This window comes from Culex pipiens, chromosome 3, assembly GCF_016801865.2.
Source record: "Culex pipiens pallens isolate TS chromosome 3, TS_CPP_V2, whole genome shotgun sequence".
NCBI lineage: Eukaryota > Metazoa > Arthropoda > Insecta > Diptera > Culicidae > Culex > Culex pipiens.
Genome location: NC_068939.1, coordinates 29,920,112 through 29,940,585, shown reverse-complemented (window position 1 = coordinate 29,940,585; position 20,474 = coordinate 29,920,112). Strand labels below are relative to the sequence as shown.

General features: G+C 44.1%; 1 protein-coding gene across 2 annotated transcripts in view; it reads left to right on the top strand.

Annotated features, from left to right (window-relative positions):
- Nucleotides 1-20,474, top strand: part of LOC120425344 (titin) — a 344,797-nt gene that overhangs the window by 196,309 nt on the left and 128,014 nt on the right. For both annotated transcript variants that reach the window (XM_052710504.1, XM_052710503.1), the window contains 5 exons: nucleotides 1,688-1,848; nucleotides 3,330-5,160; nucleotides 5,272-5,636; nucleotides 5,905-8,646; nucleotides 9,165-10,560. In XM_052710504.1, coding sequence (XP_052566464.1) covers nucleotides 1,688-1,848; nucleotides 3,330-5,160; nucleotides 5,272-5,636; nucleotides 5,905-8,646; nucleotides 9,165-10,560 — 6,495 coding nt within the window. The remainder of the gene's footprint in view (nucleotides 1-1,687; nucleotides 1,849-3,329; nucleotides 5,161-5,271; nucleotides 5,637-5,904; nucleotides 8,647-9,164; nucleotides 10,561-20,474) is intronic.

Below are 20,474 nucleotides of genomic sequence, written 5' to 3'. Positions count from 1 at the left end.
CAAAAATACAAAAATACAAAAATACAAAAATACAAAAATACAAAAATACAAAAATACAAAAATACAAAAATACAAAAATACAAAAATACAAAAATACAAAAATACAAAAATACAAAAATACAAAAATACAAAAATACAAAAATACAAAAATACAAAAATACAAAAATACAAAAATACAAAAATACAAAAATACAAAAATACAAAAATACAAAAATACAAAAATACAAAAATACAAAAATACAAAAATACAAAAATACAAAAATACAAAAATACAAAAATACAAAAATACAAAAATACAAAAATACAAAAATACAAAAATACAAAAATACAAAAATACAAAAATACAAAAATTCAAAAATACAAAAATACAAATGGAGTAGGGTCCTTTTAGGGCGGGAGTTGGAGCCAGACAATTCTTTGAAGCTTGAGTAGGTGAATTCAAATCTTGTTGGCAAGCTGATGTTGCAATTACAATGGGTCGGAGTCGCAAAAATTTCAGAAGCCAGAGGCGACTCCGACTTCATCAAAACTCACCTGACTTCGAAACCCTGCTTTCATACATTGAAATATTTAGATACTTGATCTTCTTTGATTCTTGAAATACTTGCATACTTTAAGAATTTGATATATAATAAATACTTGGAATTATTTAAATATTTTAAATACTTTTAAAATATTAAATATTTGAATACTTCAAATACTTTGAATATTTGGAATACTTTGAATATCTTAGAAACTTTTAAAATTTAAATTACAAGAAATACTTGAAATGCTTGAAATACTTGAAATATTTGAAATACTTAAAACACTTGAAATACTTGAAACACTGGTTATACTTGAAATATATACTCGAAATACTTGAATTTTGAAACACTTGATTTGAATTACTCTATTTTGGAAACATTAAATACTGTAATATTTCTTAAAAACTTTAAGTACCTGGAATTCTTGAAATTTCCGAAATACTGAAAATACTTGATCTGCCCCTGTTCACATAAATGCCTACATGCATTGTCACCCAGAGTCAAAATAATGGAAAATCGAGTCTGGACTGTACTTTTTCCTTGAAATAATACTCCTCTCCATGCGAATAATTGCCCCTTACATAACTTACCTCAACCACTCGAACATGCCCCAGAGGCCAATTGATAAATTCAATCACACTAATCATTTTATTTTCTCTCTGAAAATCAACACGCACACCAAATCCACCAACCAGCTGGCCAGCACGTCAAAACACGTCTGATTTCCCAAGCGTTACTGGTCGACTTCGAAAAAGTAACGCAATCTTTTGGCTTTAAACAAGGATCACAAGTTCGTGAACTAGTTCATAACTCCATGAAGTGCATATCATGATTTCATGATTTTTGTACCATGATTTCATGAATTTGTTCACGTTTCCATGAACACGTTTGTTTGCTAAATTCGTGATTTTTTGTTCATGGCTACGGGAACGCTTTTTTTTGCGTGTAAGCAATCTATTTTTTTTTGTATATTCTAAAAACAAATATATTTTTGAAAGGCATATAAATCTTTATAATCAACTTGAAACTTCATTTGATAACTAGTTTTTGTTAAATTGATTAATTTTTATCAAAATATCCAGTCCAGAAGATCCCTAGCCAACTTTCGCAAACCGTATGACTCATTCGCATTTTCTCTTTTCCTCCCGCTTTTCCACGCACAGCCCTAGAACCGACGGAATACCCCAGCTTCCGCGCCCCGCTCTCGAACGTAATGGCCCGCGTTGGCCAAAAGATCAAGCTGGAGGCCGAAGTGGCGGGCATTCCCCCGCCGGAGGTCATGTGGACCCACGACGGGCAGCACTTTGCCAACCGGGAAGTTAAGGTAAGTGACCACCGCCCACCCACAAAAACCACCACCGCCATCAAATGTTGTACATATCTGAACCATAAACATTTGCGCGCCCACGATCGAACACCGCAGTCGACACACACTCATGTCTCATCAAGTTAAGTGGGAAAGAGGTTCACAAATCTGGTCCGTGGCCGCGGGAGGCCGCGGGAATTGCACCGCTCAAGTCAGTCTACAAATCGTCTGTTTGCCCTTAATTGATTCTCCCGAGAAGTGGCGGCTGCACGAGTCCGGGACCGACTTGTGCAAGTGGGCCATAAAACACTTAATTAAGACATCTCTCTCTAAGCATGGGACCGCCACTTGAGGTGGCTTGGGCGGGTAGTGTTGTCAACGTTTTAGGATTTTTGGTAATTAGTTTGGCAACACTGCCCCTTTCACATTTCCCACAAACCGAACCGAACCCGCTCAAACTCGTCGAAACTGATCGTTACTATCATTTTGTGCGGTGAGGTGGGCTGCATTCTCATTCGCTCGTAAGTCGACCCACGAGGAGGACAGATTTCGTACGCACGCCAACCTCCATGCTCGTTCGTATATCTCACCCTGCACACACAAGCTTTCCCCCCAAACCTTTCTTCTACTTCTCGATCTTTCCTCTGAAGTCATGCTTTTCCCTGGCTTCCATCAGTTCTGAAATCATCCATTCGCTCCCGATTCGGGGCCCCATTTGGAACTTCACTTTTCCTAAGCCAGTCCGTGATACTCTCTCGTCGCATTTTCCCTTCAATTTTCCCGCATTGCAACTCCACAAACAACAGAAGCAAAAAAAAAAGTCCAATCGGTGGCCAAGGCGCAAACCCAGCGAGCAAAGACACGACAGTTGACGTTATTTATCTTCTCGGGTCCCCCCAAGTTCCACGCTCGGTCGGTGTGTAGAATTTAATTATAATATTTAAAAATAGATAAATTACAAACGACGACCAGTGCGAGTTCGGTTTTTGGTGGAGTACGTCGTTGTGTGAGTATGAAGATGATCTGTGTGTGCGGGATCCTCACACGAATGTCTTCTCTTGAGGGAGGAAGAAAGGGCGCAGGCGCCAGCGCGACTCGGCCGTTCTTGAGTGATGAAAAAGATGCAGATTTATGGCTCAAGTGCAGGGTGGAACCCTGGAAGGGTCGTCCACGCGCACCCACCTGTGGGAATGTTGTGTCTCGGAAGTTGATAGATCATCGTGGGCAAACAGCATTTCAGACGTGTTGTAAAGTTGAATGACTTCCACCCGCGCCCGCGTTGGTGGGATTCGTCCCTGGCTGATCCACGCCACCCACTACAAACCAATGATGCACCAATACAGCACAAGCAGTGAGTTCCCGAAGCTGAAGATCGTGGGGACACTCACGGAGAGGCGCAGGAGGTGGCGACGCGGGAACCCGGGGATGGAACGGCGGCCGCGGCCGCGGCAGGCTAGAAAAATGAAAATTCTCATTTCTCGTTCCCGTTTTCATTTTAGTTCTTCTACGAAAACGGCAGAGCGCAATTGGTCATAGACGAGGCATTCCTGAAGGATGCTGGTGTCTACACGCTGACTGCCAAGAATATCGCCGGTGAAAGGTCCTGCTCGTGTAATGTTGTTGTGAAGGGTCGTCTGCCAAACGAAACGTCCGATTCCGAATTAGCTAGCGCCAGCGACATGGAACCAGTGAAGCCGTCCGTCCAGCTCCAGCTGAAGGACGTCGCAGTGTTTGAGGGCAAGCCAGTGCGTCTGGACTGTGTGATTGTGGGCCAACCGGAGCCGGAAGTGATCTGGTACCACGGGGAACGGCCCGTCAAGGAGTCCACCGATTTTCAGCTGCTGTTCCAAGGCGACCACTGTTCGCTGGTGATCCGCGAGGCATTTCTAGAAGATGCTGGCGAGTATCGTGTGGTCGCTATTAATAGCGCTGGTGAAGCTTCGAGCAAGTGTAATCTAATTGTGACACCGCTTAACACCGCGGAACCAGCTGTGCGCCAGCCGGCCGAACGGGTCCTGCCCCCGCTCGGCGCGCCGCCCAAGTTCGAACGACTCCTCAGTGATATCCTTGCGGCCGAGGGCGAAAAGTGCCAGTTCGAGTGTGCCGTCAGCGGAGATCCGCGGCCGAACATCAAGTGGTACGTGAACAACCGCGAAATCGAAGAAAACCCGCGTGTGCATTCGCTGTTCCGCGAGGACGGCGTGGTGAAGCTAGTGATCGAACAGGTGTTCCCCGACGACAAGGGTGTGTACACGGCCAAAGCCTCCAACCCGTCCGGTGAGGCCAAGTGCTTCTCGAATCTGATCGTAAAGTCAATTAACGCGCCCGAGTTCGAGTCCGTGCCGGCGTTCCTCAGCGAAAGTGTTGTGTGTCCGACCTTTAAGGAACTGTTTGCCGATCGTACCGTGAAACTCCACGAATCGACCAAGTTCGAGTGCATTGTTGTGGGCAAGCCCCAGCCGAAGATCAGGTGGTTCTTCAACGATCAACCCGTGCACGGCCATGATTTCCTGGTGTCCACCAGTGGCGATCGCCAAGTGCTCACCATCCCGGAAGTGCTGCCGGAACTGGCCGGCAAGATCACCTGTTTCGCCGAAAACGATGCCGGTCATGCCCAGTGTGTGGCCTTTGTGTCCCTGGCCGATGCCTTCGGGGCTCCGATGATGCAGCCGCAGCCACTGGTGAGCGCCGAATCCATGCTCCAGGTTGACCACTCCGGATCGTCGTTCGTTACGCTCCAGAAGCAGGTCACCACTTCGTCCTCGTCCTACTCCTCCTCGACGGTCGTCGAGAATGGAGTGTCCCAGTCCGAGGTTCACTCGCAGTCTGCCCACCTGGACAGCTCGTTCAAGAAAGTTGGTGACCAAGCACCGGAAATTGCCCAAACCAAACAGTTTGCCCAGTTCCACCAGACCAACGACCTGCCGCCAGCGATCCAGCAGGAAACCTCGATCCTAAACATCGCCAACAACAACACCACCGAGATGCACGAAACGATTATCGCCAACTCGGGCCAAATCAGCACCGGCAAGCCCGCCAGACGCAGCTCGGCACCGCGCTTCGTGTCGCCGTTCAATGGCAAGATCGTCGACCAGGGCGCCGATGTTGTGCTCGAGGGCATCCTCGACGGCTACCCGACGCCCGAAGTCTCGATCACGAAGAACGACGTCGAGCTGCAGCCCGATGGCGAACGCATCACCGTTTCCTACTCACTCAACAAGATCGTAGTCGAGCTGAAGAACGTGTCGACAAACGACGCAGGACGATACACGGCCACAGCATCGAACGCCGCCGGTGCCTCATCAACTACCGCGGATCTCGTCGTCAAGAGTAAGAACAACCGCAACCCCGCCGTCAAAACACCCAGCACCCTCACTTTCCTTCTTCTTCTTCTCTGTTTCTCTCTCTCTCTTTCTCTCCCCCCACCACCCACCAACTCAGAATCTATCTTTCCGCCCGTGTTCGGTCGACGTCTGCAGGCTCAGAGCGTCCGCCGTGGTGATCGCGTGATCCTAGACGCCGAAGTGTCCGGTACGCCCGAACCCACCATCGCCTGGTTCAAGGACAACGCACCGGTACAGGAAGCGCTGCTCCCGGGAAGCTACAGCATGCAACAGGTTGGCCCTTGCCACAAGCTGATCTTCGAACAGATCGATCTGGCCGACGCCGGCAGGTACATGGTGCTTGCGAAGAACACCGGCGGCGAAGCCCAAAGCATCGCCGACATTGCCGTGCTGGACGCGGAACCCCAGCAGCAGCAGCAGCAACCGAAGCATGTCTCCTTTGTAGATGTGCCGCAACCGCAGGTAATTAATCCGGTCGTGTCGTGTTGTACTATTTGCGTGTGTGTAGTCTTAGGAACGTGAAAAATGAACGCGCGAAAAATGGCCACCGAACGCGAATTCCGACTCTATCTCCCGCTCTAAATAGTCACCCCCTCATGTACACACACACACCCTCAGACGTTCCTCATTCTCCTTCATCTGAAATATCTTTCATTTTCTGTCTTTTTCACTTCATCACTTTGTACAACCACTTTGTGCGCACCATCTTCTCACAATCCCACCAACTCAGCCAACTCATTTCGGTGAACAGCAACAGCCAGATGCTGTTGACCCGCCTGGTGGCTACGCGTCGACCCGCCAGGAGTTCTCGACCGAGTCGAGCCTGCGCGGTCCCACAACCGAATCGACCATCGTGACGGAAACGCGCCGAACGACCGAGGCCACCATGCGCATGGAACACAAGATCAGCTTTCCGGACCTTCCGGTTACATTCTCACAGCGCACACAAACGCCCACGATCCCGGTGGTGTCGGCGGGAACGACCACCGAAACGACGGACTCACAGTCGGCCGGCACCAATACAGACCGCGTCGCGACACGCACAGACGCCACACAAACACCAACACCGTTGCAGCAGCAGGCTCATAAGACGGAAGCAACACAAACTCCTCCACAGGTGGCGCCCAAGCCGGCGGTACCGGAAGAACTCCCAACCGAAACCACGACCACAACCACAAAACGTAGTGCGTTCCACTTTTTCGAAAAAATCACCTCGAACGGAACCCAGGAGGTTCCGCAGGCGCCACCACCACCACTCTTCCAGCCCAAATCATTCATACCACTCAAACAGCCGGCGGTCGCAATCGATCAGACGCACCAGCTGGTAGGTGAAGAGTTGCAAATTTACCCACAACCACCACAACCGCAGGCCGAACTACTACACCCCCAAGGCATCACCGTACCCACTCCCCCGATCTACCACCAAGATCCCCATCCGACAATCCCCGAACAGCACCACCTACGAACCCTCGACACGAACGTCCCCATCCTTCCGATCCCCAAAATTATCGCCCAAGATCAGCAGCCGCAGCCAATCTATCGGCCACAGGCAACCACACCACACCTCGAGCGAGCACGCAGCTCCTCGCCACGACCATCGGCGGAAGCCATCGCAATGGAGAAACTCTGGACCGCTCCAAAAACATCCGGCTTCGTCACACTACCACGCACCAAACCATCATCTTCTTCTTGTTCCACCTCCGCTCGCAACCATCCACTAGAGGCTAGTAAACGCTCAACGCCTAAATCCGAATTTCAGCCAGTGCAAAACAACTTCTATACCCAGCAGCAGCAGCAGCAGCATCAACAACAGCAGCAGATGTATTCGTCCTTCTCGTCGTCTCAGCAGTTCCAGTCGTCGCAAATGTCTCAACAACAGTACTCGCAGTCGATGCAGTACCAGCCGTATCAGCCGTACAAGCCATCTGTTGAGCCAATCCATGCTCCCCAACCGATCCAGGCCCCGATGCCTGTTTATGCGCCGCAACCGACCTTTGCTCCACAACCGCAACCGCAGCCAACCTTCGCTCCTCAACCGCAACCAGCCTTCGTTCCTCAACCGCAACCAACCTTCGCCCCTCAACCTAAACCCGTACCGACCTACGCGCCGGCTCCGCAAACGCTTCCCCAGCCATTCAAGCCAACGCCAGTGGCTCCGGTGGCCAAGTTTGCCCCCGCTCCGGAACCCGTTCCGGTGGTGCACCACTCCCTCGCTTCTGCTCCTTCGAACGTACCGTCCTTTGGACCGTCCTACAACCAAACTCCGCAGCCGTTCAAGCCACTCCCTCCACCTTCGATCACGCCAAGTCAGGCGAGCTTCACGTCGGGACCGCCGGTGGATTTCCCACCGGTCCCGCAGACCTTCCTGCCAGCCTATGTCCCACCTCCTGTTCAGACCTTTACCCCGGCTCCCGCTCCCGTCGAGCCAATCCCTCAATTTACTCCAGCTCCCGCTCCGGTTCAAGCGCCGGCTCCGGCTCCAATGCAGCCACCGACGAACTTCCCGGAACCGCTGTACCAACAGCAGCCTCAGGAGCAAGTCTTTGGGCAGCAGCACAATGAGTACGTGCACCACCAACAGCTGCAGCAGTACCACCAACAGCAGGTACACATGGAGGAAGAGGTGTACAAGAAAAAGTCCGTCAAGGAGACCAAGCAGCTGTTCGAGCAGACCATCCGTCAGCAGAACGAATCGTTCAACGATCTGAAGGCTCCGCGCATGATCCAGCAGATGGTCAACTCGCCGACCAAGGTTTGCACTCTGCCGCCCGACTTCGGCTACACCCCGGCCGAGATTGGTCTCGAGCCGGGCCCGCAGCCAACGATGGGCTACGCCCCGAAGCCCTCGAACGAACGCAAGAGCTCCTACTATCGTGAGAAGATCGAACAGTCGCTGTTCGAGAGCATGGATAAAGTGCCGGAACGTGTTCCGGCCGGCGGTGTCAAGATTATCCCGCCCAGTCCGCGCAAAAAGTCTAACCCGGGACAGTCGGATACCGCCGGGATGCCTCCTGCTTCGTTCGAGCAGCCTTCGGAAGCCAAGGCCACGCAGCCCATCGCTAACGCTAACGCTGCGACCAAGAGCCCGTTCACGGCCACGGAAAGCGAGTGCGAAAGCGACATGGACGTGATGCGGAAGATGAACGGAGTCAGCGGCTATCTGGCCGACACGGAGGAGGTCCAGAAGACGGTTTCGTTTAGCAGCGAGCAGAAGATCGAGAGCTTCTCCAAGTCCGAGAGCAGCGTGATCGTGCAAAGCTCGGAAGTCGTCCAACAACAGCAGGAGCAACAACAACAGCAAACCGTTGTCGAATCGTCGTCGATCGAGTCCAAGGTGGAGACGGTTGAGGACGCTGCCGCGACCGTGACCGATGCGGGTGTCACTGCCGAGGCTCAACAGCCGCAGCAGCAGCAGCAGTCGGAGGAGCAGGTCGTCACCACCACTACAACCACCGCCGAAGCGGTTACCAAGGTTCGAGAGTGCTTGACAGTCAGTGCGCTTTGATTGATGTCCCTCGTGTGCGTGCGTTTTTTTGCTTACACAATATGCGTCTAACCCACCCCCAAGCTCCCTCTATCTCTCAGCCCAAAACAATCGAAGCTTCTTCGAAGCAATCCGCATGATTTCCCCGTTTAAAGATTTTGCTAACGCTTTTTTTCGTGTTGTTGTTGTTGTTGCCGAGTGTCCGTAACCCTCATCCCAAACGAACGAATCGATCTATGTCAAAGAGTTTATTTTTGCCTCCCACAAGATCAGCTCGCGGGTGTCGTCACGCGGCAGCACAGGGCCCCAGCGGCGTCTGTAACGCAAAAATAAGTGCCCGCCAGCGACGTCGTCGCTGGTTGGCGAAAGAAATGCTCGCAACGCTTGCAATTTGTGTGTCAATGTGAAATTCCTGCTGCGAATTGTTGTTGCGGGGTTTTGCCGAGTTGTTCTAATTGGGATGTCTTTTTTTTTGTTTGGTTTTATTTTGATTTATTGCCAATTAGGAGTCCGTTGAGGAGATGAACTTCCTGGTTAACAACGATCTGCCGGAGGATCTGCAGCCGGTGAAGGTGCTGCCGACAGAGGAGCCACTGCCGACGCTGAAGAAGGTCCCAGTGCCGGCTGCCGTCCAGCCGGAGCCACAGCCAGAACCGGTCGTTTGTGAACCAGTCCCAGAGCCGGCTCCGGTTCAGCAAAATGGATTCTCGGCTGAACAGCACGAGATCGAAGCTGAAAAGACCACGATCAACCCGGTGTGGCAGCCGACCCAGGCCGGTGTTGCCTACAAGCCGGTTCACCCGGTATTCAACCCACCGCAGCAGCACGAAACTGGACCCACCGTCGCACCGCCATCAGTATTTGATCCGATCGAAAAGCTTCCGCAACCGACGGCAGTCAGCGAGATGGCCAGACCGCAACCGATCAGCTACTCCACGCAGCAGACTTCGTCGTCGCAGTCCTTCCAACAGCAGAAGAGTTCGTCCTTCCAGTCCTACCAGCAGCAGACCTTCGTCCAGCAACAGCAGCAACAGGAGCAGCAACACGTGTCGTTCCCACCGGTGGAACCTGCGGGACAACCTGCTCTGTACTACACCTCGGTCACCGCCCAACCGGTTCATAACACGATCGCGACCGAGACCTCCAACACGCTGCACATGAAGGAGACGACCGAGAGCAGCAACCGGGTCGTCAACATGCAGCAAACCCAGCAGGTCATCAGTCTGGGCCATCAGCCACGTCCGGCTTTCGTGCAGAAACAGGGTCGCGACAGCGATTACGACTCGGATGGATCTCGAATCCGCCCGATGTGGACCCCAAATCCGTCCGACAGCGATGAGCCACACTTCCGCAGTGTCCGGCCAAACTTTGCGTCCCGCTCGACCAGCCTTCCGCGCACCTACGAACGCATCCAAACTCCGATGGAATTCGACACCGGCCCAGTGCTGATGCCGACCAAGATCGACGTGTCCGGAGTCACGCAACAACAACAGCAGCAGCAGCAAGAGCAAACCACCGAAACAGTCGAAGTCCTGCAAACGCAAACGCTCGATCGCAAGTTCACCACGAAGCAGATGGCCACCCAGCACATGTCCACGTCGCGGGACGACATGGCCATCAAGGCGCACAAGGTGGCCCCCATCAACTTCGTCCAGAAGGCCCAGAACCAGGCCGAAAGCATGTCCCAGTCGTTCAAGACCAAGGCGTACCACTTTACCAACGAGGTGATGACCGACATGCGCAAGACCCCGATCAAGCCAATCCTGAAGAACGCCTTCGGCCACCAGCAGGCCCCGGTCACGCACGTCCTGCAGCCGGTTCCGCAAACGCAAGCCCCGCCCGCCACCAACGGAACGTCGACGCCACAAGCGTACCGCGAGGAATCTCGGGTGTCCCAGTACGGTGAGTACAAATCTCTCTCCCTCCCTCCCTCTATTCAAAATGATGCAGTTTGGGGCCAGTTAGCAGCTGATGACCATAAACTACGACGCGGTGTGACAGCGTGGTCGTAAAATCATTTCGGCAACCGAAGCATTTTTTACTTTTTTCGAAGCCTCAAATTGCATCTATTTTTAGCACCCACACCACTCGCCATTCATATGATTTCTTTGATTTCCTCATTTTTATCTTTATTTACTCTCGTTTATCTTCTCTCTCTATATCTGTGATTTGTCCCACCCGCTCCCTCTTCTCTCCCCAAAAAACCTTCTACACATATGATTTGCTTTGATTTATTTCTCGTTTTCTATGAGTTTTATTGTGAGTTTTTTTGTTTTGTTCTGCTGACTTTTTCCGTTTTTTTTTTTCGTTTTCTTTGACTTTTTTTTCTGCTGCCTTACAATTATACAACTTTTTTTGACGAGCAGAGTGGCCACTCGATTCGGGCGATCTGGATAATCTCTTTGCCGTAGAGACAGTGTAAAGAAACCACTTCAAGTTGCTCATGTTTGTTGAGCAATTAACGAGGAAATCAAACCGAATTCAAGTATTTTCGTATACCTGAAGTATGTAATTGTTAAGTACAAGTGTCGATTTGAATGTTATATGAATCCTTTGTTTACAAAAAATCAAAGAATATTTAAAAATGGATATACAAATAAAACAATCTTTCTTTTTAAAACAAGTAATAAAGGTAACCTAAAATAAATTTGATTATTTTTTACTACAATGCTCAAAGAATGTGTTATATATGTTTGTATGAAATGTAATGTTAAGTGTTGTTAATTTAATGTTCAACGAAAATATTTCGATTTAATGTTTTGAAGTTCGAACAAAACAACAAAAATAGGAATTCGGCTATATTTGCTGTCACTTTGACAGATGTTCAATGTTTGTAAACAATGTTAAAATAATCAAATCTTGTGACGCTAAGGAAAATTATAGAGTGATTCATGCTCATTTCGTTTAATAATCCGATCATAATATTGACCTTTTTTGACAGAAGTGGCGGTATGGCCCACGGCCAAACCACACCGCCCCTACTGTCAGAAAGGTAAATATTATGATCGGGTTACCAGACGAATATTGTTTACTTTTGATACTTTTTTGAGAGTTCAAAAAAAAACTTAACAGAGCATCGGAATTATTTACAAATCTCGAGTTTTTTTTTTAGTTCCAATAATCATTTTTTTCGCTTTTTAAGTGTTTTTGAAACCGCCTTGAAACCCCCCAAAAGCAAAAAAAAGTTTATTGTTCTTTTTTTAAAAAACTCTAGAAATATATAACACTTAAATGACAATTTAAAAAGTTATATAGTTTTTTGATGTTGTTTTAAAATTATTTAAAAGTGTATATTTGTGTATATTTGTATGATGTGCAGAGTTCAACTACAAATAATGATCTTGGTGTATCAAAACAAAACAATGATCTCACATGCCGGAACAAACGAGTAGCCACCCTGTCTCACATTCATTCTCACCAAAAACTTATAAATAACATTTTTCCTCTTTCTCACGCCGTCTACGAAAACAAAATTTCCCGAAAAATTATCTGTTACAACATTATTATGTGGCTCTTTCCCCCGATGTGGTAATCCGAAAACAATGACATAAAATCTCGTCCCAAAATCGCGTTCCAATCTGTCCCCGCGGGCGTTGTCCTTTGGCCCCACCACAGGCACCCGGCACGTCGATCCGGACACCGGAATCATCTACTTCAAGTACGATTTCGGGTACGAATTTGGCATAATCTTCCCCGGCGAGGGCCACCGCATCGTGGCCGGCAGTGGCCACTCCAAGCGCCAGCCTGCCACCACCACTTCTTCTTCCGTAAAACATCCGCTCTATCTGAGTCCGACGCCGTTCGGACCGTCCGGCGCCCAGTCCGTTGAGGTTCCGGTCATTCACGAGCGTACCCGGGACTACGTGCGCAATTGTACCCCGTCGCCGTTCCGCCGGTCGGCGTCGGTTCCGGCGTCCGATCTGCAGGCTAGCCGGTACCAGCAGCGGTACAGCTACCCCGCGGCCGGCAGTGGACGCTCCACGCCACGGGTTACCCACTTCCGGCCGGTTTCGTCTCGGTGCACCACTCCAGGTTAGAAAGTGCCGCTGTCGCCAAATTCGATGTTGTAGCGCTCCGCCCCGTCTTAATTGACCCTCAAATCTCTAATCAAGAAGAATGCGCGCTTTCAATGTTCTATTTATTGCACTCTGTGGACGGCCAATCGGAACCGGATTGGCTGTGATGACTAAAGATATGGAAATTTGAAATTAACACTCATTGGATGCCGGCTTTCTGTTCGTTCTGTTCGCATTGTTAGTAGTTGGATGTCGATTACTTATTCAGCTGAACTTTAGCAGCACTCCACTATTTCTATATGTTATCGAGATTTTGCAGTTGCCAAAAGCACTCAAATAACTAATATTCCTGCGCTATCTGACCTAACACACTAGAATTTTTAAGATAACAACAGACAAAACGTATTTAGTGTTTATTTTCAAATAATTTAACTTTACTTTGATATCCAATTCCACCGTTTTATAATAGAGCAATCTTCTGAGATTTCGGCCATCCGATTTGTTTGTGTTTTATAATTTGGCTGAAACTAGTTAGATGCATTTCGCATGCCCAAAGCCATTTTAAATAATCAGTTTGTCCATTTTTTTTTTCATATAAATTTGACAGCTTCCCACACCAAAATATATGTTCAATTTGGTGTTTTCTGCAAAGTTTATGGTTGGGATGAACACTACACTGAGAAAAATTCTACACTGAAATTTTTATATGGGTAATTCTCCGCCAACTCACACAGCAGTTGCCCCGACCCCTCTTCGATTTGCGTGAAACTTTGTCCTAAGGGGTAACTTTTGTCCCTGATCACGAATCCGAGGTCTTTTTTTTTATATCTCGTGACGGAGGGGCGGTACGACCCCTTAAATTTTTGAACATGCGAAAAAGAGGTGTTTTTCAATAATTTGCAGCCTGAAACGGTGATGAGATAGAAATTTGGTGTCAAAGGGACTCTTATGTAAAATTAGACGCCCGATTTGATGGCGTACTCAGAATTCCGAAAAAACGTATTTTTCATCGAAAAAAACACTAAAAAAGTTTTAAAAATACTCCCATTTTCTGTTACTCGACTGTAAAAAATTTGGAACATGTAATTTTATGGGAAATTTGATGTACTTTTCGAATCTACATTGACCCAGAAGGGTCATTTTTTCATTTAGAACAAAATTTTTCATTTTAAAATTTCGTGTTTTTTCTAACTTTGCAGGGTTATTTTTTAGAGTGTATCAATGTTCTTTATCAAAATTTATACAAACATATTTTTTCCAAAACTTCTTCGTCTATTTAATGTGACAAAAACTTTAAACAAAATTTGCAATAGCCTAATTTGCAATCATAAAGTTATTCAGTGATAATTAAGAAAAAAAACCTGGAACCTATTGAAAAAAAATCACTTCATTATTAAATATTGATTGAAATTTTGAAAAAGTTACCGTTAGTCATTTTTTAGGTACGATTTTTGATAAAAGTCGCTATTTTCGAAAAAAACATATTTTTGAAGATATGAGAAATTTCCTGAGATATGTAAATGCATAGAAAAAACAGAAAATTAAATTTTCTCAATGTTACCCAATTATTCCACATTTTTGATCACCTGATGGTGTAGGGAATTTTCTCAGCTGTTATTAAAAATAAAAAAACTGCGACTCTTTTCGAAGTAGTTACCTAAAAATGACTATAACTTAAAAAAGGAGCACTTTATCAAAATTCAATCAATAATTACAAAAATAAACTAAACTTTGTTATTTGTTTAAGTTTTTTTTTGTAAATAACCATCTTAAAAAAATCATTAATTGGATGTTTTGTCTTTTCTTAAATTTTTTGTTGAGATGGCATTTGATGTCCCCTTAAACACATTTTTTTTCAATTTTCACAGTCAAAAAGTGCTTTTAAAAATCATTAATTTTTCCGTGAATGCTTATTTGTCCTTATTTGTGCCTACAAATACACCCTACAACTTTAACCAAATCGATAAAAAAAAATCTCCCAAAAGGTATATTTTTAATTTCCTCCTAAATTAATTATGAGCAGTTGCCAATTTTGTATGGAAAACTATTTGGACAAACTGATTATGCAAAATGGCTTATTTTGTCATACGAAAAGTACCCAAAGGTTTAATCCAGATTAAAACATGCAAAAAATAAAATAGAGAATTGTTCAATTATTTTTATTTTTATTTTTTTGAATTGATTAATTCAATCCAAAAATATATTGTAATTATTTTTCAACGCATGATTGACAATTTCCAAAAGTTATATATTTTTTTAAAACAATCGTAGCTTTGATCCCAGATTTTTCCATCCTAAATTCAAGCGCAAAAGATGCATTTTTGTTTTTTTATTCCTAAAAAAACATCTATATAAAAAATCCTTGTTTTGGGAAATTAAAAGCTGAATTTCCAAATTAATTATTTTTAAGGCTAGTAGGCTAAAGGCACAAAAAAATTAAGTGGAAAGTTAAGTGCAATCAAGTGGAATTATTTTAAAATGCATTCCCCGACGTTTAGAATCATTTTTCGCATGCTTGGTTTAATTCAAAAATCTTTTGAATTTTACTGAATTTTCAATATATGATCCAATTCTACTGTATTGTGCTGTAGCGTTTAAAAAAGAAAAGATTGGTAAATTTTAGTCCCTCATTTCGAAAATTTAAAACTTAAAATTATATTCTGAAAAAAGAAAAATTGCCTTTGAAAATTGTCTACATTGTCAGAGACACCACAGAAAATTTTAAACAAATTCTTTTAATCCCCAAAAATTTCCGCCAACCGTCGCAATCTCGACAATTTTGATTAAGTGCCGTCGCTGCTAGTAAACCTGCACCCGCGATCAAAACAAAAACAAACACCTGTCACACCCACCTCACAACATTATGTGGTCAGTACTGTCTAGGTGAGTGTGTGTGTGCGCAAAATTCCTTCAAGAATGATGCATCAACCTACACCGGGGAAGACATTTATCAAATTCTTGCCCTCAAAGTAGTCAGGTAGGGGGAAATTACTCATTTTCGTTAGGGTTAGTAGTTGAGACGTAAGTCAACAAAAGAAAATCAATTGAAATAGGTGTGTTTCCCCGTTGCAAGGTGTGTGAAGGTACAATTTATTGCACAGCAGATCGTTCAACCACAAGAAACTCACGAGCACTCATTTAGCGTGCAAGGTTGGTGATCGTTTATTTTTAGTATGTAATTGGAGGTGTGTTTGTTTTCACCGTAAGTCACAATATTGGTGAATCATCAACCGGCATTGGGTATACTTGATCTATTCATGGAATATTTTAGAAAATTTTAAAAATTATGTCTGCATAAAAAATCCAACCTCTCCTAAACTCAAGAAGCCAAGAAACTTCATCCTGTGGAAAAGTGTCAGCCGTTGAAAAATCGTGCGACTTGACGAAAATCTCCGGGAAATGACTCAAGTATTGACTTGATCCCTTGCAACCGCGCGCGCCCCACTTCTCTCGAAACCGACCTTCTTCGTCATTCACAGTCGATCGTCTTCTTCTTCGTCTTGGTCGTCATCGTCGTCGCCAACTTTCATGACACGACGACAAGTGCTAAATCGACAAACTCTCGCGAGGATTATCCCCGTGTCACGAAGTGAGGTCGTGCTCGAGTTACGAGAGCTCTTCACTCACACGAAAAAACATATTAAAATAAATTTCCCGACACACACACACACACTCACAAATTTTCTCAAGAGAGTGATTGAGAAAAATCGGTGCTTTTTCGCCACTTTTTCCCATGAAAAACAACAACAAAAAAAGAGTAAAATTTTGCGTAAGTGCCCTCGACGCCGGCCGTCTTCCGGCCTGTGAGTGCTATTAGGAATTTGTCGCCACTCATTTTGGGAGGCCCCAGAAATTGACGAATTAGTGGCGAGGCTAAAGTTAGAAAGAAGGCGGGGAAAAAAAATCTCAAAACGAAACGAACATTTCCCAGTTTTATGTAATGGCAATAAAAATCCTGCCGTCACTGCCGGGCGTAATGAAAAAGAAAGCGAAAAATATCATCATTTTTTTTTCTTTCGTTGACGTTCAGAACTCATAGAGGTCGCCAACATCTGTGTGGCCGCGGTCAGTTGCAATATTATTTTTCAACCAGACTGAGGGAAAAAAAGAAGATGAACAAAAAATCAGACAGGAATTATAAACGGGCACATGTAGCTGCACAGGGCGTCATGAAATAATTCTTGGCGCTTGCCCGTTGGGCACATTTGCTGCAGCAGTAGCAGCCAGGGACACTTGTTGCAGAGTTTATAATAATTTCACGTCAAACCGCGTATTTCACGCGACAACGACGACAATGGTGGTCGTTGGAGCGAGTAGTTAAATGTATGTAGATGGACTTTGAATTGAGGATTTCATTGAAAAATCAAAATTTTTGGATCTTAATAGTCAGATATTTAAAAAAATATATATATTCAATGTAAAAATATGAAACATTCGTGAAATTTTCTGATCTTTTCGAAAAAAATATTTTCAATTTTTTTAACAAGGACTCACTCTTTAAAAGGACCAAACATTCAATATTACGCCCTTTTTAAATGTTAGTCTTGGTTTAAAAATTTTGAAAATATTTTTTTCGAAAAGATCGGAAAATTTCACGAATGTTTCGGACCATTAGTTGCTGAGATATCGACATTAGAAAATGGTGTGTTGTTTGGGTGGGACTTAGAAAACATCAATTTTCCTGTTTTTAAACTTTTGCATGGCAATATCTCAGCAACTAAGGGTCGTATCAACAAAGTTCAAAAGTGCAAAATATAGAGAATTTTCTCAGCTTTTCAAAAATATTTTTTTCAAAGGTGGGCAAACATGTGCACTAATTTAAAAAAATGAAAAACTTCGACTATTTTCAAAAAAGTCACCTAAAAATGGATTTAACTTGAAAACGGTGCACTTTATCAAAATTTCACTAAAGTACTTTTTGATTGCAAATTTAATTTTACATCAAAAAATTAAGTTAAAAAATTTTTGCGACCAATTTCCGATTTTTTGAAAAAAATAGTAATGATTCAAAAATTCATAACTCGCTCAAAGATTTTTTGCACAACCTGGAAATTTCTGAAAAGTTGGCATTTGATGTCCTCTAAAACATATCAAAAAAAAAAAAAAAATAAAAATAGTGTTTTTTTGCAAATCAAGTTTTAGTGACAAAAAGTTAAATAAAAAATCACCAAACATTTTTTTACCGTGTATCATTTTTTTTCAGTGTAGTCCATATCCATACCTACAACTTTGCCGAAGACACCAAATCGATCAAAAAGTTCCTTCAAAAGATACAGATTTTTGAATTTTCATACATCATTTTTGTATGGCCAGCTGCCAAATTTGTATGGAAAATTATATGGACAAACTAATGATGCAAAATGGCTTCTTTGGGCATACCGAAGGCACCAAAAAAGTTTCAGTCGGATTAAAAAATACAAAAATTAAAATTTAAGAAAAAAGACCGATTTCGTAGAGAATTGCTCATGAGTCATTCGAAGTCGAAAAAATGTTAAGTGCATTTTAAAATTTTCAATCAAATTTGAAATATTTTTTTTTGTGTTTTTGGATAAAGTTGACCATCTTTGGAAATATTTTTTCGAAAAGATCAAAAAAAAATCTAAAAAATAGCTTCAAAAACATTTCATTGGTTACCAAGATGCAACTTTGGTTGCCAATATGCAACTTTCGAAAGAACAATAAACAAAAAAAAAGGTTTTCACACATTCTGTTAAAAAAAACAAAAATCAATGATATGTTTGAAAAAAAGCTTAAAATGTTATTAGACTGTTATTACAATAACAAACCAACAAAATCTTAACGAACGAATGACAAAACATAAAATATTATTGGCCTAGTATTGAAAAATGTCAAAAATAAAGTTATTCTTAAGTTATTTCCGTCTACTCGAGTAGTTCAAAGATAGTACCTTTTGATTTAAAATTTCATTTTTATTTTAAATAGAGGCCAAGTTTAGTTAAGACATCATTTTCAACGATTTCGAAAAATCAAGAAAAAAATTTCAAAAAATTATGTTTTTCGGTTTTGTTTTCTAAATATTTTAATTTTGGCTATCTAAAACGAATTAATTTTTTATTAAAAAAAAAATGTATTTTGCGCAATTCCATTTTGTGTGTGGAAAGGTGACATAAAAAATGTATAATTGTAACTATTTTTTTTATATCTTTTCATTTTATAAATTTATGAAAATATTGAAGGGTTGGGGACAAACACTAGAAATAAAATTTGCGATGGCCTTAAAGAGATAAACAACTCAAAAGTTTATGCTAAATTAAAATACAAAAAAGATCGTTGTTCGAAGTCTTATAGAGTTGTTCTTCTTCAACAGTAAACTTTTTTGAGAAACGATAAAAATGTTTTTTTATACACCCGGATATAAAATTTGAGTAGCATTTTTTATTTCTTTTAAATCTAATCCATTTGCATGAACTTTGAACAGAGTTAGAATTTTGTTTTAAAGATAAATAAAAAATATTAAAAAAAAAATATAAAAAAAGCAAAAAAGAATCTCAGAACTTTGAACCCCAATTCAAATTCAAATTTCATCTCTTATGTGTTATCTTCTGAAACATCTACTATTAAAAGATAGGACGAATTTAGGTTCACTATCAAAAACCGTCAAAACCGTGTTGTTTTGTGTTGTGTGTGCATTATTAACCCTAACTCCTAGCTAAATAAAATGTGGTAAGTACGAGTTTGATTTTTAACCTATGATTTTAACAAAACTAGCGCATGCTGCTGTGTGTGTGAATGAGTGACGCCAAAAAGCAGTGACAAATCAGCTACTGAACCACCACTCCACGACCTATGAATCGCTTCGCCATCGAATCGCATGCCATGAGTTCGCTTCACGCCAGCCTCACCTTTGCATCCCAACGCAACGCTGCTGCCTAGCCGATCGTCGTAAGCCGTAGTTAAAACCCCCTTGGCTGGAAGTTTAAACATCTAACTGAGCTCGTTCCCCCCTCCAGACCATTCGGCGGCCAGCGTGCCCACCCAGGGTAGCACCCGCTCGGCGACCAGCACACCGAAGCACCCCCAGGACCCGGCCATCGCCACCAAGCAGCCCCTGTTTGTTGCCGTAAGGATCACACCCTCAGCCCTAAAGTGGTTGATGACCCTATTATAAAACTCTTTGCTCCCTTTTTAGCCCCTGAAGGACATCGCGGTCGTTGCCGGCCAGCCGGCCCGTTTCGAGTGTATCGTCGCGTGCGACGCCACCCCGGCGGTTCGCTGGACCAAGAACAACGTCCCGATCGACGAGAGCGGCCAGCGGTACTATCCGGAGTACCGGAACGGGGTGTGCCGTCTGTCGCTGCCCGTGGCGTACGAAGGTGAGCGCGTTGGTTGGACGCTAAGTAGAAAAACTCACCCCCAAATCCATTCCATTCCAGGTGACTCCGCCAGGTACTGCTGCGTTGCCGAGAACCACCTGGGACACAGCCAGACCTGTGCCGATCTGACCGTCGTCGACAGCAACTGGAGAACGGCGTCCGCGGTGACGGAGTTCTAAGCGCGTTTAGAAAGAGAGAGAGAGAGTCTCGCAGTCATGCCGCAGAGACCCAAACACGAACACTAGCCTAGGATAGGAAGAAAATGAAAGAATAAAAACATGGAGGATTAGAAAGAAAATACACACACGCACACTTTCAAACTAGAGGAGCAATCGATCACATAATTCGAAATGAAATAAAATTATCTACATAAAAAAAATCAATCGAAAAAAAACTAAAAATCAAATACACAACCAAATTATGTAGGGAAAAAATCCAGAAAAGGAAACGAAAGTAAAGAAATTTG